The 20,356-nt window shown below is 34.5% G+C and overlaps 1 protein-coding gene across 1 annotated transcript in view; it reads right to left on the bottom strand.

Moving 5' to 3' along the window:
• LOC131934754 (rho-associated protein kinase 1-like) overlaps positions 1–18,934 on the bottom strand; it is a 50,560-nt gene extending 31,626 nt beyond the window's left edge. Inside the window, exons 1-13 of the mRNA XM_059290869.1 lie at positions 18,839–18,934; positions 18,646–18,727; positions 17,146–17,246; positions 13,200–13,259; positions 8,778–8,855; positions 8,461–8,636; positions 8,278–8,362; positions 7,893–8,037; positions 7,646–7,784; positions 7,426–7,517; positions 7,180–7,339; positions 5,141–5,249; positions 4,445–4,603 (exon numbers count right to left, since the gene is read on the bottom strand). Coding sequence (XP_059146852.1) covers positions 4,445–4,603; positions 5,141–5,249; positions 7,180–7,339; positions 7,426–7,517; positions 7,646–7,784; positions 7,893–8,037; positions 8,278–8,362; positions 8,461–8,636; positions 8,778–8,855; positions 13,200–13,259; positions 17,146–17,246; positions 18,646–18,727; positions 18,839–18,934 — 1,482 coding nt within the window. The remainder of the gene's footprint in view (positions 1–4,444; positions 4,604–5,140; positions 5,250–7,179; positions 7,340–7,425; positions 7,518–7,645; positions 7,785–7,892; positions 8,038–8,277; positions 8,363–8,460; positions 8,637–8,777; positions 8,856–13,199; positions 13,260–17,145; positions 17,247–18,645; positions 18,728–18,838) is intronic.
• Positions 18,935–20,356: the final 1,422 nt, after the last annotated feature.

The raw sequence follows: 20,356 nt of genomic DNA, 5'->3' as shown, positions 1-20,356 counted from the left end.
CACTCATATCAACAGAACTTGGTTGTGGAACAAACTGAGTTGGTGTGAACTGATCAGATTTGGTGGGATTGACAGATTCACACTTATTATCTGCACAAGTTATTTTTAACTTTATAAGACACAGGTCCTGTACATTGAACAATTTGACCTGGTATCCATTTTTCCTTTCTCCCATAGTTTCTTAGATACACATTCTCATTAATACCAAATTCTCTTTCAATGGGTGTTCTGTCATGATTTACTTTTTTAATTGGCATCTGAAAGTATTATGCTATTATTCAGATCCTTAACTGGCATAGATTTCTTTGATTGATCAATTTCCTCAGGTAATCTGATAGTGCTTTTTCGTAACCAAACATACTGTTTAAAAGTAATATCCTGGACAATATCACTTTGCAACTGTGATCCAGTATTTGAAGTGGGTGTATTCAATGGCAAAAATCTTTGCTCTTTTCTTTTGATGTTACCCTTTTAGTTTCTGTAAGTGCTAATGATGTTAGCAAAGTTGTTTGATGATCACATTCCTTCTTACTAATGTATTCTCTTTAAAACATTTGAAATTGCCATATCACCATAATCATTTATTAAGTTACAAATACTTTGTTTAGGCAACTCTGACTGATAATGGACTGCATCTTCTCCATCATTTATATTATCTTCACAAAGGGTTTTAATTTCTTATTTTATATGGCCTTAAGTCATCATTCACAGATTCTTCAGGCCAACCATTCATACAGTGCTCATATACTTTTATTAAGCACTCATCTTTTTGTGTTTCTCTTTTAATATCATTCACATTTATATTGGAGTTATCCATGATAGTGAAGAGAACAAATACATCTTCTGGTACATAGCTCAGGCTTTGGTTTTTTAAAGGTAATCTACTAAGGCTATCTGCACTATTCTCAGATCCAGGTTTGTATTTCAATTCATAATTGTATGCAGTTAGTGTGATAGCCCATCTTTGAATTCTTGGTGAGGCATGCTCAGGTAGGGTTTTGTTTTCTCCAAATAAACCTAGCAATGGTTTATGATCTGTAAAGATGGTGAACTTCCTACCAAACAGAAACTTATGAAATTTCTTAACACCAAAAATGATGCCTAAGCCTTCCCTATCTAACTGAGAATAATTTTTCTCAGCCTGGTTCAAAGATCTACTGGCAAAAGCAATGGGTCTGTCACCCTTCTCATCCATGTGGGACAAGACTGCTCCTACACCATCTGGTGAAGCATCACATGTTAATATAAGTCTTTTCCCTGGGTCATAGTGAGTTAGTAAGGTGTCAGCAGACAAAGCCTCTTTTGCTGTATTAAAAGCAGCTTCTTGTTGTTTACCCCAGTGCCAAGTTGCATTTTTCTGTAGCAGCTTGTACAGTGGTGATAGTTTACCAGACAGATTTCCTATGAACTTTGCATAGTAATTTATCAAGCCCAAAAAAGCTCTTAGTTGTTGGGTATTTTCAGGTTTGGGTGCTTCTTTAATGGCTTTTGTTTTCTCAGGTTGAGGTCTGATACCTTGTTTGCTCAATATATAACCAAGAAAACTAATTTCTGTCAGCATGAATTGACATTTATCTTTGTTTATCTTTAAACCTTTTTCACCAACAATTTTCAATACTTTATCAAGTGTTTTAAGATGTTCAGTGTCATTCTTACCAGTTATGTACACATTGTCAAAGTACACACAAACATTTGGAATATCCTTAAAAATACTGTCCATGACAGCTTGGAAAATTCCAGGGCTGGATGATATGCCAAAACATAGTCTTTCATATTGGTAGAGTCCTTTATGTGTGTTTATTGTCGTATAGACTTTTGAATCTGGATGCAGTTCTAGTTGAGTGTAAGCATGACTAAAGTCTAATTCAGTGAATTTGTCTCCTCCTGCCAAATTCACAGAAATTTCTTCAATGTTAGGTATAGGGTACCTATTTAGCTCTATTTGCTTATTCAGTGTAGTTTTATAATCTCCACAAATTCTTATAGAACCATCCTTCTTTAACACTGGCACAATGGACGACGCCCAATCGGAATAGTCTACCTTCTTTATGATGCCATTAGATTCCAATCTACTTAGCTCATTTTCAATTTTATTCCTCATTGCATAAGGTGGAACTCTAGCTTTGCAGTATCTTGGATTTGTGTCTTTAATGCTTAACTTCACTGTTCTATCATTTAGTAATCCAGAGTTACCAAAAACACATTTATTTTCAGATATAACTTTATCTAGTGAAGTAAGACTAGATTCTTTTACATTCTTCAATGAACAAATACTCTCCCAATTTAACTTAAGATCACTTAACCAGTTCCTACCTAGTAATGGCGGTCCATTTCCTTCAACCACAAGAAGAGGAAGTTTAACACTTTGACCATTATAATTTACATGAACCATACACTCTCCTATTACCGGAACATTGTCACCAGTGTATGTTGTTAGACACTTGTGACACGGCTGTAGAGACACTGATCCTCCTGTGACAGCGTCAAAATCTTTCTTTGTTATGACTGTTAGAGATGCTCCAGTGTCAAGTTGGAAGCTGATGCTCTTACCGTTGATATTAACTTGTACATTGATGGGAGCATGACTTATTGATTTCACAGAGAATAGGTTGAAATCCGGCTGCGAATCAGTTTGAGCATTTTCACCGGTAGAGTGGTTCATTGGTTGGGTTAGGTAGTCTTGGTGAGAGTTAACATAGTGCTGCCTTTGGTTGCGGTACTGTCTTGACTGGCTAGATTTAGCAACAGACGAAGACTTTGCAAAGCAGGCCTTGGCAATGTGACCTTGCTTACTGCACTTATAACAAGTTGCAGACTTGAACTTGCACCGATGAGATGCATGGGGACCTTTGCATCGATGACATTTTTGATAATTATTACTAGATTTAGATCTAGGATTTGAACGAGCAGGCTGTTTAGCATAAGTTGGAATGCTCTGATAGGGTTGATGTTTATTGACTAACCTGCTGTTTACTGCATGGATCTCTGAAGGTGCTAAAGATCTCGCCGCATCAGATGACTGCTGGAATGACATTGCAAGTTGTATTGCTTTTTCCAATTTTAGATCTGACTCGAGCAGCAACTTTCTTTGAATATCAGGGCTGTTTACACCTGTCACAAACTTTTCACATAGTCTGTCAGACAGCGTTTCTCCAAATTCACAGAATCTACTTAGATGACGTAAAGCAGCAACATATTCTGATATTGACTCGTTTGGTTGACGAGTCCTACTGTCAAATCTAGCTCGACATAGAAACTTTGATGGTACAGGCGCATGGTGGTCTGTTAGCAATTTGCTCAGCTCGTTAAAGCTCTTGGTAGTTAGACTAGCTGGTGCGCATAAGTCCTTTAGTAGCCTAAATTGTTGAGGCCCTATGACTGTTAACAAAACAGCTCTCTTTTTGGCTTCTATCGTCACGTTGTTAGCTTCTAGGTAAAAGCTTAACCTCTCTAGGTAATCCTGAATGATTTCATCATTCGAATCAAATTGATTTATTTGGCCATACAGCGCCATTATTCTAGAAATAATTAGCTAATAAGCTCTAGCAAACCTCTTTTTTGCGTAAGTAGGTGCTCTTTCTAGTAGATGTTTATCCTTCGTCGCCAAAATGTTATAGATTGGCGACGAGCCACATTGGTGTTAACAGCCTTTTATTTACAGACAGCCATGATGCAAAGAGAGGAAGGAAGTGGCCAGAGACAACTATATATAGATAACAACATGTAAGGGACATCACTCAAGATAACAATATAAATATAATACCAATACAATTATCTCAATCTATTACATAAACCATATCCAACTCATGGTTAATATATTTTGACAAATCTCGACGTTTTATATATACCGGAGGCGAAAATGGTTTTGCAGGTTTTGTGATTAAGAAATTAGAAATATAATAACGTACCGCTTCGGTTATCGGTCACTCAAACATTAAAAGTCATCCAAGTATACAGCATTAATAGATATAATACTCTTGAAATTACTAAAGTCATCATGTTTGAGTCCTGATAGACAGTTAGAGGACAGACAGAAAGAAATAGTCTTTGAGGTGTTAAACTTCGAGATTTTGAATTTTTGTATCGTTGCAAAACTAATTTTACTCTCTACTCCGTATCCAAGAACGTAAAAATTAATAAAACTTTTAAAAATAAAAACATTTAAATAACAATCTTTAATATAATTATGCAATAAAAAGTAGAATTTTTAAAATTTTCTTTAAATATATAATAATGAACAAACTATTTAAATAGCTTTAAAGAATCTTGTGGGTCGCTTCTCAATGTATAGTGGAAATATTCAATACATTATATAATGACCGTCGCCTTTCTTTATAGTGTTTAAACAGTGGTTATTTATTATGTATTTAATAAGCTCCTACTTTATTTAAAAGATGGACTAAAAAGTGTACTACATTTAAAATAAACAAAAATGAAAACGTACAGATTTTTCTAAGCTAGACACTCTCTCAGATGAGTAAGCGGAATTGTTAGACATTTGTAGCCGAGCAGTTATTTCAGCTTGTAATTGATTTTCTTTTTCTTTCAACACACATTCAATTTTCTGTCTGCTATCAGATTCTAATTCAGGCTTCCTTTGAACCTACGATTTGAATACAAATTTTTAAAAAGAACTTTATTTTCAAATATTGAAGAACATAGAACATATGAAATCTAGTAATTGTTGAATAAAAGACACATTGGCTAAAAGAGTAAAAAAATCCATGAAAAACTTTTTAATAACAAGCTTTTAGGTAATAATGCACTAAATAACTATAAAGAAAAGCGTGGGTCTCTTCCTAAATATTAGTAAAGGTATCCAATAAATACTAAAGTGACCCAAGCTTATCTTTATAGTTATTTAAATAGTAGTGTATAATTTTTTTTATTTTCTACTTTTTAGTGCATTATTACATTAAAAAAATTGTTATGAAAACGTTTTTTATTAATTTGTTTTTCAGTCCTTTAAAATTTATTTTATTTACAATAGAATTGCATGACTAAAAACCATTGCGCACCTAATAACGCGTGTATATTGTACGGAACCTGATCTGTCAGTTAGAAGTGCCCAAAATTTCGCTCGGGTGTTTCGATCTAGACAGACAGAGTAAGCAAGTTAAAAAAAGGTTGTAAAAATTACCTCTTCCAATTCACGTTTAACAAGGTCTGAATTTCTAGCCTGTTCTCGACATTCCAGTTTCATATAAAATTCTTTATTAGAAAGATGATCCATATTTTCTAATGCTTGTCTGAAAACAAAAATATTATTTTAAAATGTTAACAAAGCAACAAATTTAAAACAAGAATGTCCATTTGTAAATTAATTATGATAATACAAAATATGTTTAAAACCAAATATAAAAAAGGTTCATAAAACGTTTTAATTTTTAATGCGAGCTTGTAAGTAATAATGCACTAAAAAGTAGAAAATAAATTATACACTACTATTTAAATAACTATAAAGAAAAGCGTGGGTCCCTTTAGTATCTATTTGATACCTTTACTAATATATAGGAAGAGACCCACGCTTTTCTTTATAGTTATTTAAGTAGTAGTGTATAATTTATTTTCTACTTTTTAGTGCATTATTACATACAATTTTGTTATTAAAATGTTTTTTATGATTTTTTTTTCAGTACTTTAAATTTTTAAAATTTATTATAGTTGCATGACTAAAAACCATTGCGCAACTTATGAACGTGGTGACGCGTGTCTAATAGTTTGGAATAGTTTGATGAGTCAGCCTACTAATTTGGTCTAAATTTTAATTATTTCATAAAAAATTAATTAGGCATCCAATTAAGTCAAATTGATTGTCATGTTGCATCTGCCTCCATGTCTTGACCCACGTACCAATTATGAACCGAATCTAACAGTTAGAAGTGCCCTTATTTTCGCTCGGGCGTTTCAATCTAGACTGACGACTGACAACAGAGGAAGCAAGTTAAAGAAAAGCTTGTGATAAAAGACCATGTGTTTTTAAATCATCATCATCGTTGGGGCACCATAGTTGACTGTACACTTATCCGCCATCCGGGCAGCCCCGTCGAATCATTGATGTCATCCAACAATTGACGTCTTTGTCCTCCCCTTCTTTTCCCTCCTAGCACAGTGCCTTTCAATATTGTTTTTGGTAGAGTGTTAGTTCATGTGACATGCCCATACCATCTTAATTTTCTTGATTTGACTCGTCCCAGGGTACTGTCAAAGAGACCAATCGCATAAATAATCCTCTGTATGAGATCCTTAGGATTTTGCGTAGATATCTCATTTCCAGGGCCTGCGTTGAGGGTGCATGCCTTGCATCCATAAAGAAGGACAGACACCACCAGTAACCGCATGAGTTAAACATATGGGCGTCAGTCCAACCGTGACTAAGCCCACGGTGGTTAAACTCCTTACCTTAGTCTAAATAAAAACCGAAGATAGTAAACAAAACATAACTTTCATTACAACAAATTATGAAACCAATCATATATATATATATATATATATATATATATATATATATATATATATATATATATATATATATATATATATAAATCAATGTACAAATTCAATACAGTCTAAAAGCCAGACCTACAGTTGTCAAACATAACCTAACAACACATACGGAACGAATCAAACAATCATACTAAAACACCCAGAGAACTGCAACCACAACCACCGACACAAAGAGCTCACAACACACTAAGATATGTAGACTAATCCATTATGGATCGTTTAGAGATTAGGAAAAAAAAAGAACGACCAGTGGTCAGTCGTCTGTTTTATAGACCTTGACCGTAAGTACATTCACTACAACGTTCACACAACGATTCGAACACAGTATTAATTAATCCTTCCACCCGCTCACATTAGTTTACTGAGTACTGTTGTTTTTGGGCACTTCTTGCAAGTAGTTTTTGCTTCGTTCCTTCATCAGATGACGTATGGTGCCAAGGTACTTGAATGAATGAACTTCCTCAAATATTTTTGCCATTTACGTTTATGACTGCTACTATACTATTTGGGTTGTTGATTCTGTCAATTTACTAAATTTACTGGTGGTATGGCTTTTATGTCATGAATGAATCGCGGGTTTCTGACTGTGCCGATATGGTCTTCCAAGGCGTCAGTAATAAAGATTTAGTACTACTAATAAAGTTAAAACTTAAAATACTTAAAAAAACATACTTCCATCCTTTACTGTATGTAAAACCAATAAAAGGCAAATGATTCCCAGCAAAAGCTTTAGGAGGTTGAAATGTTTCTTCGGGTGTTTCATCCTTTTCTATATCATCAAAATTACTGGTGTCAACGTCACTAGATAGTTCTGGGACCACAGGCGGAACAGCTGCAGATACACCATAAAGAAATAACTACTGTGTGTTTATGGCAGTTCCTTAATTATAATTCAAAATTAATTAGTGTAAGAATTACTTTGTCGTATGTTTTCCCATGTCCATGTATCATTTTTGAAAAATGGATGCCGTTTTATTTCATCTACGCCATTTCTGCCCAATCTTTCAGTTCTGAAAAAATGCCAAATATTTTGAGGTTAGTGTCTATGCCAGAAGAGAATTATGTTGCTTTTTGGTAATATTATTTTAAGAATTAAATATGAAAATAAAATACACAATTTTTGTAAAACATATTTTACCTGTCAGTCAGAAAGGCACATATAAGACTTTTTGCATTTTCAGATATTTCAACATCAGTGGGGAAGTTAAGAGACCGTTTGTGATCCATAATTTTACCATAAGTTCCCACAAGAGAATCTGCGTAAAAAGGTGTATCGCCTGCAAAAGAAATTATCTCCATAATTCAGCTGTAAAAACAGTAGTTTGACAAACAAATATGATAATACTATTAAAGATGGAAGTTCTAATGCGCATGTGTGTCCTTACCAACGAGCATTTCATAAAGGAAGACACCCACAGACCACCAATCACACTCTCTACCATAACAGCCCTCTCCGCTCTGGGACTTCAAAACTTCTGGTGAGATGTAATCTGGTGTGCCAACAGCTGCATCTGAATGCACAAGACCATCCTGAAGATAGACAAGCATATGTTATTTTAAGTAATATTATATATATATATATATATATATATATATATATATATATATATATATATATATATATATATATATATATATGAAAATAATAATTAACTTTTTATTTGAATAATAAAGCTTGTAATTAATATGCTGAAAGCTTAAGTATATTCTATAATACTACTACAAATAACATCACATTTTAATACATGAAGCTAATGCTTAGGGGATCACCTTATCTGTCCTCGTAGAAGCTCCAAAATCAGTGAGCTTTATATGGCCATTGGCATCTAACAACATATTGTCTGGCTTGACATCCCTGAAAGAAAATTGTGCAGTTTGGTTACAACGCAACTACACAAGTCAGCACAACTGTCTTAAACTAGACTGCAGTAAAAGTGTCCTGTAAGAACTCACCTATGTACAAACCCCATACAATGAATAGCATCAAGAGCTAACACTACTTCAGCACAGTAAAATTTGGCCCATTTCTCTGGCACATCATAATTGCTCATCAGATTGACCAGGTCCCCGCCTGGCATGTAGTCCATGACCATGTACAAATATTTGTTGTCTTGGAAGGCAAAATGGAGCTGCAAAAGTATAAAATTATAAAGCTACATTTTTACAGGTGTGAGTATTTTTTTGGCTAGTAGTGGTCATACTGATTCAAAAGCACCACTTACAATCTGTTACTATTTATTCTATAACGAAGAAAAAAAAGTATTAAATACCTGTACTATCCATTCACTGTTTGCATTAGCCATGATCTCCCTTTCCTCCCAGTAATATGCTGTATCTGATCTTTCAATCTATGTAATAAAGAAATAAAACTGACTGATCTTAAAGTCAAAACGATAAGCACAGTTCTTCTTGAGTTTAGTATATATGCCCTACCGTCAAATAATAACTGCTTGGTTTAACTAATAGAAAGCTGGAATTATATCTCCTAAACTTTCTCGAATATTCTTAGATAACACTAAGTGGGATGGCAACTCCAGCGCAGTCAGCATATAATATATAATCTTTTGGTAGCTCCCTCCCTTCGCTGAGTTACGTCTACCGCCCCCACCCCCGAACGAAATAACGAAGAAAATATATATAAAATATATACTTTTTCCAGTGTCAGCCCAATCCTCCGGATAATTTAACCCGACCCATTTCCCCCAAAACAATTCAAGTGCCCCTCTCCGCCATGAGAAAAAAAAGTCTGAAAGATATACTACCCGCATGATTGAGGTTTCTTTCAGACACCTCGGAGAACGAAATATATATTATATAGAATTTATATACAGAAAGACCAGTGTCCACCTCCCTCCAAGAATTGAGTCTATCTCCAAGAAATTTTATATGTCCCCACCCCCTCCGGAGAAATAGTCTGAAAGAAACAGTGTCTGCATGATTCAGGTGGGGGGTGTCCGGTCATAAACCCCCTGGACAAAACCCCCCCGACATAAACCCCCTGGACATAACCGAAAACAGTTAAAATGATATATAAATTTACTGTATAAATTCTATTTCGTTCGAAGGGGTAGTAGACGAAGCGATGTCTGAAAAAAACTCTGAATGAGACTTTTTTCAAGTTTGAGCTTAGGTGCAAGGTTAAGTGGTATGAGTCCGTGACTACGACTATATTTAGTAATGTGTAGCTAGATCAAGGTTAGCAGATAGATTATTGTGGTAATTTCTACATTTAGCGCCCATCCACAAAATACAATGGCGTTATCGATTGTTGAATTGAAAAAAATTGAATGGACGCCAGCGAGAAAAGTCTCAAAGGTATTTGAGAGGTCCATAAATTAATTTAAAAATCATGCACGGCGTAGTTACAATTAATGTGGTTATAAAATCCTGCCTGTCTGGTTTTTTTCGGACTTTACTAAAAATTGGATGTATCTGATGTTTTTAATATTTTCGGTAACTAAATAAACATAAAAAAAAAAGCAAAATTCAATTTGGTTTTCACGTGTAATGGCGACATAAACAATGGCATCCTGCTATTCGATAGGCCGCCATAAATTTTACTGTACACATTATAAGCTAAAAATAGAAAAACTAGGTCATGGGGTATAAATTTGCATTGTTATTTAAAAACTTGATCTGCAAAGTTTTGTAAACAAATAGTTATCGATCACTAAGTTACTGTACAGCCAATCAACATTTGTCTTACGAAAGTGAAACATCCGGTTATAACTTAGGCTTGATGAAAAGAAATAGAAATGTAGCCTTAAACTCAACACATTATTTTCAAGTTCTCTGGATTTGCAATTTTTATAGCATTTATTCTAAAAATATAAATTTCTAAATTAATTTTAGGCTTAAGTTTTTTTTACGGTCTAAATCTAAAAAGCACGTTTTTATTCGATGTCAACAACATTATGGAAGGAATCTCGTCAACTCGCTGGTGTCCATTAAGAATCGAATGCCGAAAACGATACGACATTGATAATAGAGACAAGAAATGTAAACGCCTAATTTATTAGTTTAATTTGAGAAGCGAATGTCGATATAAAAAAATACCGGAAAATTAATATATATAGTAAGCATTAGTATCATAATTAAGGTTTGGGTTATTAGGTTTTTTTAAATTTCAAGTTAAATTTCCGGATCAGGATAAAATGACAATTCTGGATAAAAATCCATTTTATTTTCAATTGCTTTTCTTTTGGTTGAGGTGGTGATTTTGGTTTTGTTTTCGGTTTAGAACAAAAGACAACACTATCAACCTAGCCCGTTATATTTCTCCCTCAACTAGCCATGTATCTAGTGAAGATAATATTGTTTACTTATCGTAATAATTTTACATGACCTAATCAGAAATTGAGAACACGCGTCTATAAATACACTATTATTGAAGCCAACAGGTTGTGTCAGTCATTTTGCTCTATAGAAGAGCACAAAAATAAAATTCCAAAATGCGCGTTATTAAAGACTATTATAATAAGCACATTTTTAGCGATTGATTTTAGATTGAGGAGAAGGGGGTAATGTTACGAATGGTATTAGAGTATTGAACGTTTATGAGATTATGTGTGTTGTGAAGGGTTTTGTGTAAATATAAGATGGTGAGCTTAACACGCGGTAAGAATGTGACGTTTTAGTGTAGTAACGTTGTTGGTAGGGAAGAAGGTTAGGACAGTCTTTGTCTTATCGCACTAGGGAGAGGATCTGACGGACCAATATAATGGATCACGAAATTAAATCGGGCGCGTCCTCCGGCGCCTTGGGAAGTGTGCGTTTTAGTCCCGTTGGTTAAGTGTAAAGAACAGAATCAACCTAAAATTATTATTCTCCACAAAAATTATAATGTTATCTGAAAAAAATAGTACAAATTACTTCCATCTTTGTGGTAGATTAATTATAACACTTAAAATTGGAATAGAAAAAAAATCAAATTTGTGTTTGTGTTTATGATTATGCTGTGTTTATGTATTTGTTTCTGGTTGTGGTTGTGGTGTGGGTTAGGAATTATGTTCATGTGGTTGTCTTTTTAAAAGTATAGATGCGGGGAGTGTATATGGTTTATATTTATGTTTGTGGTTGAGGTTGAGGTTGTGGTGTGGGTTTATGTTTATGTTTGCGTTTGAGTTTGAGTTTATGTTTGTGCTTATATGGTTGTTCTTGTAGGCGTAGAAATGCAGCGAGGGGAGAGGGTATTATGTTAATATTTGTGATTTAGGTTGTTGTGAAGGCTGGTTTATGCTTATGTCTATGTTATGTTTGTGTTTTTTTTGTGTGTTGGTATTTATATTTTGGTTGAGGTTGAAAGTGAGGGTTAGGGTTTATGTTTCCGTTTGTGCTTTTATTTTTGTTTGTGTGGTTGTTTTTTTAGGTTTATAAGTGCGGTGATGGGAAATGGTTTATGTCTATGCTGGTTTATGTTTACGTTTATGGTGGTGGTAGTGGTGGTTGGTTGTGATTAGGTTTGGGCTTTGAGTTAGATTTAGAGTTATATATATTATCTTAATGTGCATGTAGACATAAATCTGCCCCGTTAAATCGATCCCGTCAACAAGGCCAGCGACATATGGACCCCGACATTTAGGCTCCCGACATATAGTTTCTCGACAAAACGGCCCCCTCATTACGACTCCTGACAAATAGGCTCCCGTCATTGTGGTTCCCGACAAAAGTACCACTGACAATACGGTTTACGTAGAGACTAAACCTACTGGCGTTATTTTTATAAAAGTATATCTATTATAAGAAATAGTATGTTTTAATTTTTAAGGGTCATCTATCTATGACTTCCATAAATGAGTCGGTTATAGGCTATTCCAACTCTGTGTGTGGGGAGATAGGTCCACGCTTTACATTCCTACCTGCAGTATGCTTGTAGGTTATCAAAACAAAATGCCGTTATTCAGTAAACATCATGTATAGCATACATTTATTCTTCTGTGCTAGCTTTTAAGCAAGAGATCTTTACTATTGTAAATGAAACATTTTCAAAATTTTAGAATCGATGGAATTTAGCTGTTAAGGGCTCGATTTGTTTGAAAATTGATGTTGGTTCATAAAAACCAATTTCATTCAGGCATTTAAAAGAGGTTATAGTGGTATTGGAGGTAGGGCAAAATGGTTTCTTTTATGCCAATAGTGGTCATACGATTCATCTGTCTGGCGCCAATATGTCTGGAGACATTTTGTCGGAAGCCAAAATGTGTGGAGCCTTTTTGTCGGTAGCCAATATTTCGTAGACCTTATGTAGGGTGCCAATATGTCGGGAGCCGCTTTGTCGGGAGCCAATATGTCCTGAGCCTATTTGTCGGGAGCCTAAATGCCGGGAGCCCATTTGTCGGCAGCCTATTTGTCGCAAGTCAGTATGACGGGAGCGCATTTGACGGGACCCAATAAGTCGGGGCCTTTTTTACAGAGCTATTTTGACGGGGCCGTTTTGACGGGGCCGATTTGTCAAGGGCTGTTTTAGAGGTGCACCCACATATACACACACAGACATACAGATAAAATTGCAAAACTATTTTTTTCCGACTCAGGGAGGTGTAAAACGTCGAGATTTGTAAAAATCTCTTTTTTTTACGATTACAATATGCCTACTTTCTCTATACTTCATATACGAGAAAGTAAAAAAAAATCAACTGCTGGTGAACTAAATTGGTGGCTTAAAATTCTTTTTTATTTAATCAAATACTCACCATTTCATATTTGCTTAACAACTTCATTGCAAAAATTGCTTTTGTATTTGTATGTCGGACCTAAAATTACAGAAACACAATATTAAATGTAATAATTAATTTAAAAAAATCAACGCCTCCCGACCAGTAACTATATTATGATAAACATGCGGTTGTAGTAAAGCAAGATGTGTAAAGGAACACGTTGATCTATTATTGACAGAGCAACAAACGCAGAAGAGGCTATTAACCCCCATTTATTTTCATATTAATGTGAGCTGGTGAATGTATTATTTGTATTATGTTATTGTGTGCGAATCTGTGGGCGAATGTTCAACTGGACAGCGGCTACGGTGTTTCACTTCCGGTCAATCAACTGTATATAGGGCCGACTTTTACCCCATAGCCAGAATGTAGATCTGATCAGAGCGGATCGGTTCCACAGTGGGCTCTTTGCGCACCACGTGCAAGGAGGTATTATTATTTTTATTATTTTTTTTTTTATGTTTGGGATATGAAAAGCGTTGCCTTTGTGCTTCTCGTTTTATTTTTTTTTCGGCTAAAACGAGGTAGTAGACATCGGCAATTCTGGTACACATGGTGTTTTTTTTAATGTTTTCAAATTTAGTTATGTATTTTCTGAATGCTTGGTGGTGTTGTAATTTTAGGCCACGTGGTTTAGTTGGATGTTTAGGTGGGTTTCCTAAACTGGTGTGAACATCTGTGTGTTTTAATAGCATTTGACTTGATTATGTTTATGCTGTATTATTTTTGTGGGTTAAAATTAATGTGTGTGATGTTTGTTTCAACGTCATTATGTTTAGTAACACCTGCTTTGTCTGTCTTTATTGTGGCCTCAGTGGGGTGTGTTTGCTTTATGCTTGCCAAGATTATTAGGTGTATGTTGATGTTGTAGGTCAATGGCTTCGGGCTGATTTCTTTTGTGTATAATAAGTTGACTTTACTGTAGTTGTCGCACGTTATTTTTAATTTGCTAAGTTTAAATGTTATACACATATGGCTCACTTAACCCTGTTGGGTACCATGGTGTTCTTGGTAAGACTGTGGTTAATTAAGTGTGTATAAGAATTGAATTTAGTATTTTAGAAGTAGTGTTAGTAGTAGGGATCAGTATTTTACTCGAAGCTTAATTTAGTTATCCTTAGTAGTGAGAAGTATTTAAACATTTGTATATATGTATGTATATACTTTCCATGCATTATATTCATGTTTTCTTTTCTCATCCCCCTTTCCATTAAGGTTACATTTGCTACTTGGCTGGGTGTTTTGTTTATTGGGTTAGATGTTTGTATGGTTTTGTATAGTCTGTTTTGTTTTGTAACTATTAATCTTTTTTTTAATTGACATCTCCTTTTGACTTTTGGTTCCATTTTTTTTTTGTAAAATACATTTTATACGTTTTTAGCTTTTTTGTTTTATTATAGTTAAGACTAAGGTTAGGATTTTAACCAGTCTGGGTTCGACCAGGCTTGCGCTGACCTTATAGTTTATTCATATAAGCCTAGGGAAGTAGTATAGTCACACCCCTGCCAGGGCTTACATTAAATAAAAAAAATACATCCGTTTCCTGTTTGTTTAGGAGTGACTTTTGTTTTCGCGCGTTGCTAAGATCATATCATGGTTAACACAATTTCGTTGCAAGCTACATAACCTTAATTACACCTTATTGTTTTAAACCCCATGTTGTTGTAAATATTCACAAACATAGCTGATGATTGTAAATTTCTTTTTCAAGCAGATATAATACAGGTTTTGAGATTGTATGGAGCACGTCTCCTCAGCAATACAAAAACATATTTAGGCCGATAAAAATAAATAGAACAATGATTCTAATCATCACATTTGACGTTAGTAGTATATTAGGTCACATTTGATTAGTATTGAGAAGGAGGAGGGATGAGGAGGGACCTGTTGTTTGACCACTTGTTGATTGTTTTGACCAGTTATTGACTGATGTTTAACCACCTGTTGATTTTTTAACCCGTTTTTTATTGTTTTTTTACCACCTGTTGATTTTTTCCTGTTTTTTGACTTCCTGTTAATTGTTTTGACCAGTAAGTGATTGATTTTTGACCACTTGACACATTTGAGTCCTAGTAAGGAGGTGGAGGTGGAGGAGAGACCTGTTGATTATTTTTACCACCTGTTGATTGTTTTGATCAGTTATTGATTAATATTTGACCACCAGTTGCTTTTTAACCCGTTTTTTATTGTTTTTTTTACAACCTGTTGATTGTTTTGACCAGTAGGTGATTGTTTTTTGACCACTTGACCACTTGTTGACCAGTAGTTGCTTATTTTGATCAGTTGACCAGTTGTTCTACATTGTTTTATTAAAGGTTAAAATAATAATTGTATACATTTGTTGACCAGTTGACCAACTGACCACTTGTTGACGAGTTGTTTTACATTTTTTATTAACGGTTAAAATAATAATTTTTTTCCATTTATTGACCATTTGACCACTTGTAGATTGTTTTATTGACTTGTGTTAGTTGACCACTTGGATTTAAATTTTTGTCAACTGGTCAAAACAAGCAACTACTGGTCAACAAGTGGTCAATTAGCTCTCATTGAAATCACAATAACAAAACTTTTGTTTGTCAGAACAACACAAATCTTTAACATAGTGTAATATAAACAAATACAAAAATGATGAACTAAAACAATTAGAAAATAATAAAAATTTGTTTTAGCAATTTAAAAAAAATGTGAGACCTAAAAAATGTCAAAAAAGTAGGGAGTAGACGTAGCTTTAAAAGCAGTGTTTAGTGAACATATTTGCAAAATTTCAGCTAATATCTCAAGTAGTTTTCGAGTTATAGTGATTTAATTGGTACGATTTTGTTAAAAAGTAACATTTTGAGAAAAACGCTAAATAGTGAAAATTATACTAAATTTGGAAAAAACCACGAAAAACGAAAACTCCACAAAAAGGTCATTTTTAAAACCTCCCAGTTACATAAATTGCATCTGGAGCCTCTTACTCAACAACAAGAACTTCTATTTTAGTTAGTTTTTAATGTTGCTTAACATTGGTGAATTACGTCATTACTCTTATTAATTTAAAAAATATAAAAATTACTAGCAATATGTAATTAGGCAAAATTATCATACAGAAATGTTCAGAATTGAATGTAGTTTCAGAAACAATAGATGCTGAAAAATCAAAATTTCTGACTTAAATATGTATTGGGGGGGGGGGGGGGAGTATTAAACTGCCCTTACAGTTTGTTCTTGGTTGGACAAAGGTTATGGAAGGACAACCAAAAAGAGAGGCATGCTGAAATCGGATTCAATAGCCTGAATGGCACATAAGCGGTTGACATGTAATCTTTATTGTGTTGGAAAGGATCCCTTCCAACACATTTTTGAACGGTTTTTAAATAGTGTCTTCTATGGATTCCGTATTCAGCCATTGGATATTCATGCGATTATATTGCGAGTATGCTTTAATTTATGCACACTTCCGGTACACAAAAAGAATATGCACTTGTTGTATTTGCTAGCAATTACAGCTTCATTATTTTTTAATCCATCATTTACTGATCTGTTTCATTAATCTATTATTGGGAAAAGGCGCCACTGTTCTCAAAATACCAGCAGGTCGCTCCCCATGTCCTCCTCCCGGATACCTCACTGCTAGAGATACTGAACAGTTCAATTCATCATTTTCAACTTTCAATATTAAAAAGTTACTCAGTGTTATTTCTAAATTATCATCAGCTCTAATACATCTATATGCTGTTATAGAATTTGTACTATTAAACAATATGAATGTGTTTAATATTGTTTTGTACACACATAATTCTAACATTTTTCTGTGCCAGAGGTGGTGGACAGTAGAGGGGAGGGAGGTTCTTATAAAGATAAAAACGACGAACAACGAATTCTGGGGCTTCATTTTTGATTAAACAGGAGTAGTTTAGTATTTCTGAGTACTTACCAGTTGGACTTCACCAAATGCACCTTTCCCTATAACCTTAAGAACTTCAAAGTCAGATGCATTCATTCGTGAGATTTTAATAAGATCAACAAATTCCCTATCTGCAAAATAATGTTAAAGTATGCATCATAATAATTTTAACATTAAAACAAAACAAAAGCAAATAATCATAAAGTGGTTACCCAAAACAGTTTTTGAAAAATTAAATCTTCGACAATAGGTCGCCTCGACCAAAATTATCATTTAACATTTAAGTCGAATTTTTTATAATTTCTTAAATATCTTCTCCGTTAGCATTATTGCTCCTACATTCGTTTTAAATAGCGCCATACACCACTGCTACATCGAAATACTACAATCGATGACAAAACCGTGGCTTCCTCCGAAGCCACGTACGATGGTCGACGAGGGGTGTTTTACATCGCTCTTTTGGACGTTAATCAATATACCCTCTAGTATGTTTTTATTTTCAGGTGGATAATTCATCTGTTATTATAACACGTATAGTCGAAGTGTGGTCAGAATTTGAGGTCATGCGTCGTTTAATACATCATTGGTAGAAATTAATTACTGTTATAAAGGGTGTTTTGTTTTAGAGAGAAGTTAAAATTTCTGAGAAAATGCTTTATAAGAATATGAGATAAAATTCTGAAATTCTGAAGTATATTAAGAAATCGGAGAGGAAAATACCCCACAATCGCGCACTTAATGTTATAAAAATCTAATTCTTATGGTTTTTTATATTGAAAAATTGGAAATAGCGTAAAGCACTAGTTACGGTCAAGGGGAATTACTCACTATTTAGAGGAATCAAGAGTATGAGTATGTAAAAAAAAATCTTGTTCAGTTAACTGAAACGGAACTCAAGTTATTGGTATTTTAGAAACCAGAAATAGAGTAAAGTAGGCTACCACTTCCGGGTATCAGAGTTGGCTTAGAAATTGAAAGTAATTCAAATATAAAATCTTATCCATATATATCAAACAGTCAACCTAACCGAAACTGTATTCAAATTATCATGTTCACGGGAAAATAGAGTAAACTACCATGTCCGGTTATCAGAAAAAGTGCAAAAGTCGATAGACGCCTGCGCATTCTTGTATGTGAAATTTCATCTATTTAACTTGTACTCAAGATATTGGTGTTTGAGAAAAAGGAAGTTGAGTAGATACCACTTCCGGTTATTGGAAATCTCTAAAAACTGAGAAGGATCTGTAAACTTAATATCTATTCATATATGAAATTTCATCATTCTAACTGAAACCGTTGTCTAGAAATCATTTTTACATACATACACAGTCGGGCAAGCTTTAAAAACTTCTTTGCTTCCTCTGTAAGGTAAAAAAAAAACGTCAACAGTTCTTAAAATCTCGATTGTTTGCACGGTTTCAACATTCTCTTTATATTCCGTATTTCATAAAGTAGGAAGGTATAAAATGGCGAAAACTGTAAAATCACATAGATAATAGAATAGTTAGTTTATTTGTTTAAGTTACCTACATCGCTCCATAAAATTTGTAACATTTTTTATCTTTTTAAATGCAGGAAAGTCCAAATCATATACTAATGCTGTGATACCATCCTAAAGTAGAAAAACAATAGATACCAGTAACATGATATATACATTTAATGTGTGTGCTTTGGTTAGTTGAAAGTAATAAAATATGATAGCATACTGTAAAAGCTAACTTACCAATAACCCGTCTATATTTATAGCAGAGTTAGCATCGAACATCTTTTCTTCAAGAGTAGCAAGGCGCTTTCGATAATCAGGATAAGACATCACCATTTTAAAGGGATTGTATATCGCAAAAAAAATAACCTGAAAAGAAAACTAACACTGACATATTTTTCCTAATTATTGAATACAAGATCAGTACTTTTTAGTACGGCTACAGTAGGTCAAACAAAATATACAATTTTAGACAGATGTTAATTGAAAACTGCGCAATTAATGACTTTCTTTGAATCTAAATTATGTAATTTAAATACATTTAAAAGGCAAAACTACAAAATTATAAACTACAAAAAAAAAAAATGGGAAGGGTTTTGCAAAAAAATAATAATCAATTATAATTTTGTAAGAGCGGCGACCCGGGAGGGTGTGATTTTTCACCATATACAGTGTATACAAAAATAGAATGCGGTTCGACACCGTTTATCCGAGAGCCATGAAACTTTGTGCGACCCGAAGCGCCCTGGGCTACCCTGCGAGCACTATGACGTCTACATTGGTTTAAAAAGGCTATACAGTAAATAATCAATAAAAAATAATCGTTGACTGGATCGAATAGGCGCGTCCTTGTTCGCCCCGGCAGGTGGCGTTATCGCGCTCCGGGCTTTCCCGTGAGCACCATGGCCCCTAAGTTCATTTTAAACAGTGCGATAGGCTATGGATACAATGGGATATGTCAGTCTCTCACTAAATCAAATCAGTGGCCTCCTCTCACGTCTCTGCATGGTGCGTTTTGGCGCCCCGGGGTACCTCGTGAGCGTTATAGCGCCTACGTTAGTTTCAAACAGTGCGATAGATAATGCTAAACATGGGGTTTTAGAGTCGGTCACTAAACATAATCAGCGCGGACGACTAAGTGGTGCACGACATTCTATGATTAAACCGAGTAAGGGGCCGTACGCGGCGCCCCTGAGGTAGTGTAATCGATGACTCACATAACGGTAATATTACGGTTAGTGATTTACATACACATAAATTTTGTTGCTGTGGGAAACCCGTGCCCCCATGCTAGAATTTAAATTACTCAATTTTAAGAAAACAAGAAAACAGCATGCATGCTGGACGATAGTGTAGGCAAACCAGTACCTTTACAAATGTAGCACAGGCATTCTTTACATTTAAATAACTAAGATTTAGAAGACAAAACCAGCACGATTATTAACTAGTAACACATTGATAAAACCCTCTTAAAACATTTCGTTAGACTTTATTCTATCCCCGCGGCAACTCGCGGAGACGGCCCCGCTAAAATATTAATATACTATAGCGGAGCTATTTATTTCGGTGCCCAGAGCGAACTATCAATTTTACATCTCTCCTAACCTACCCAACATACTGTACTGTACTGTACTGTACTGTACTGTACTGTACTGTACTGTACTGTACTGTACTGTACTGTACTGTACTGTACTGTACTGTACTGTACTGTACTGTACTGTACTGTACTGTACTGTACTGTACTGTACTGTACTGTAC

The sequence above is a fragment of the Physella acuta genome, unplaced genomic scaffold (genome assembly GCF_028476545.2).
Source record: "Physella acuta isolate Inbredline_101_S28 unplaced genomic scaffold, ASM2847654v3 ptg000117l, whole genome shotgun sequence".
Lineage (NCBI taxonomy): Eukaryota > Metazoa > Mollusca > Gastropoda > Physidae > Physella > Physella acuta.
Note: the sequence above shows the minus strand (reverse complement) of the source record. Positions and strands in the feature narration are given on the sequence as shown.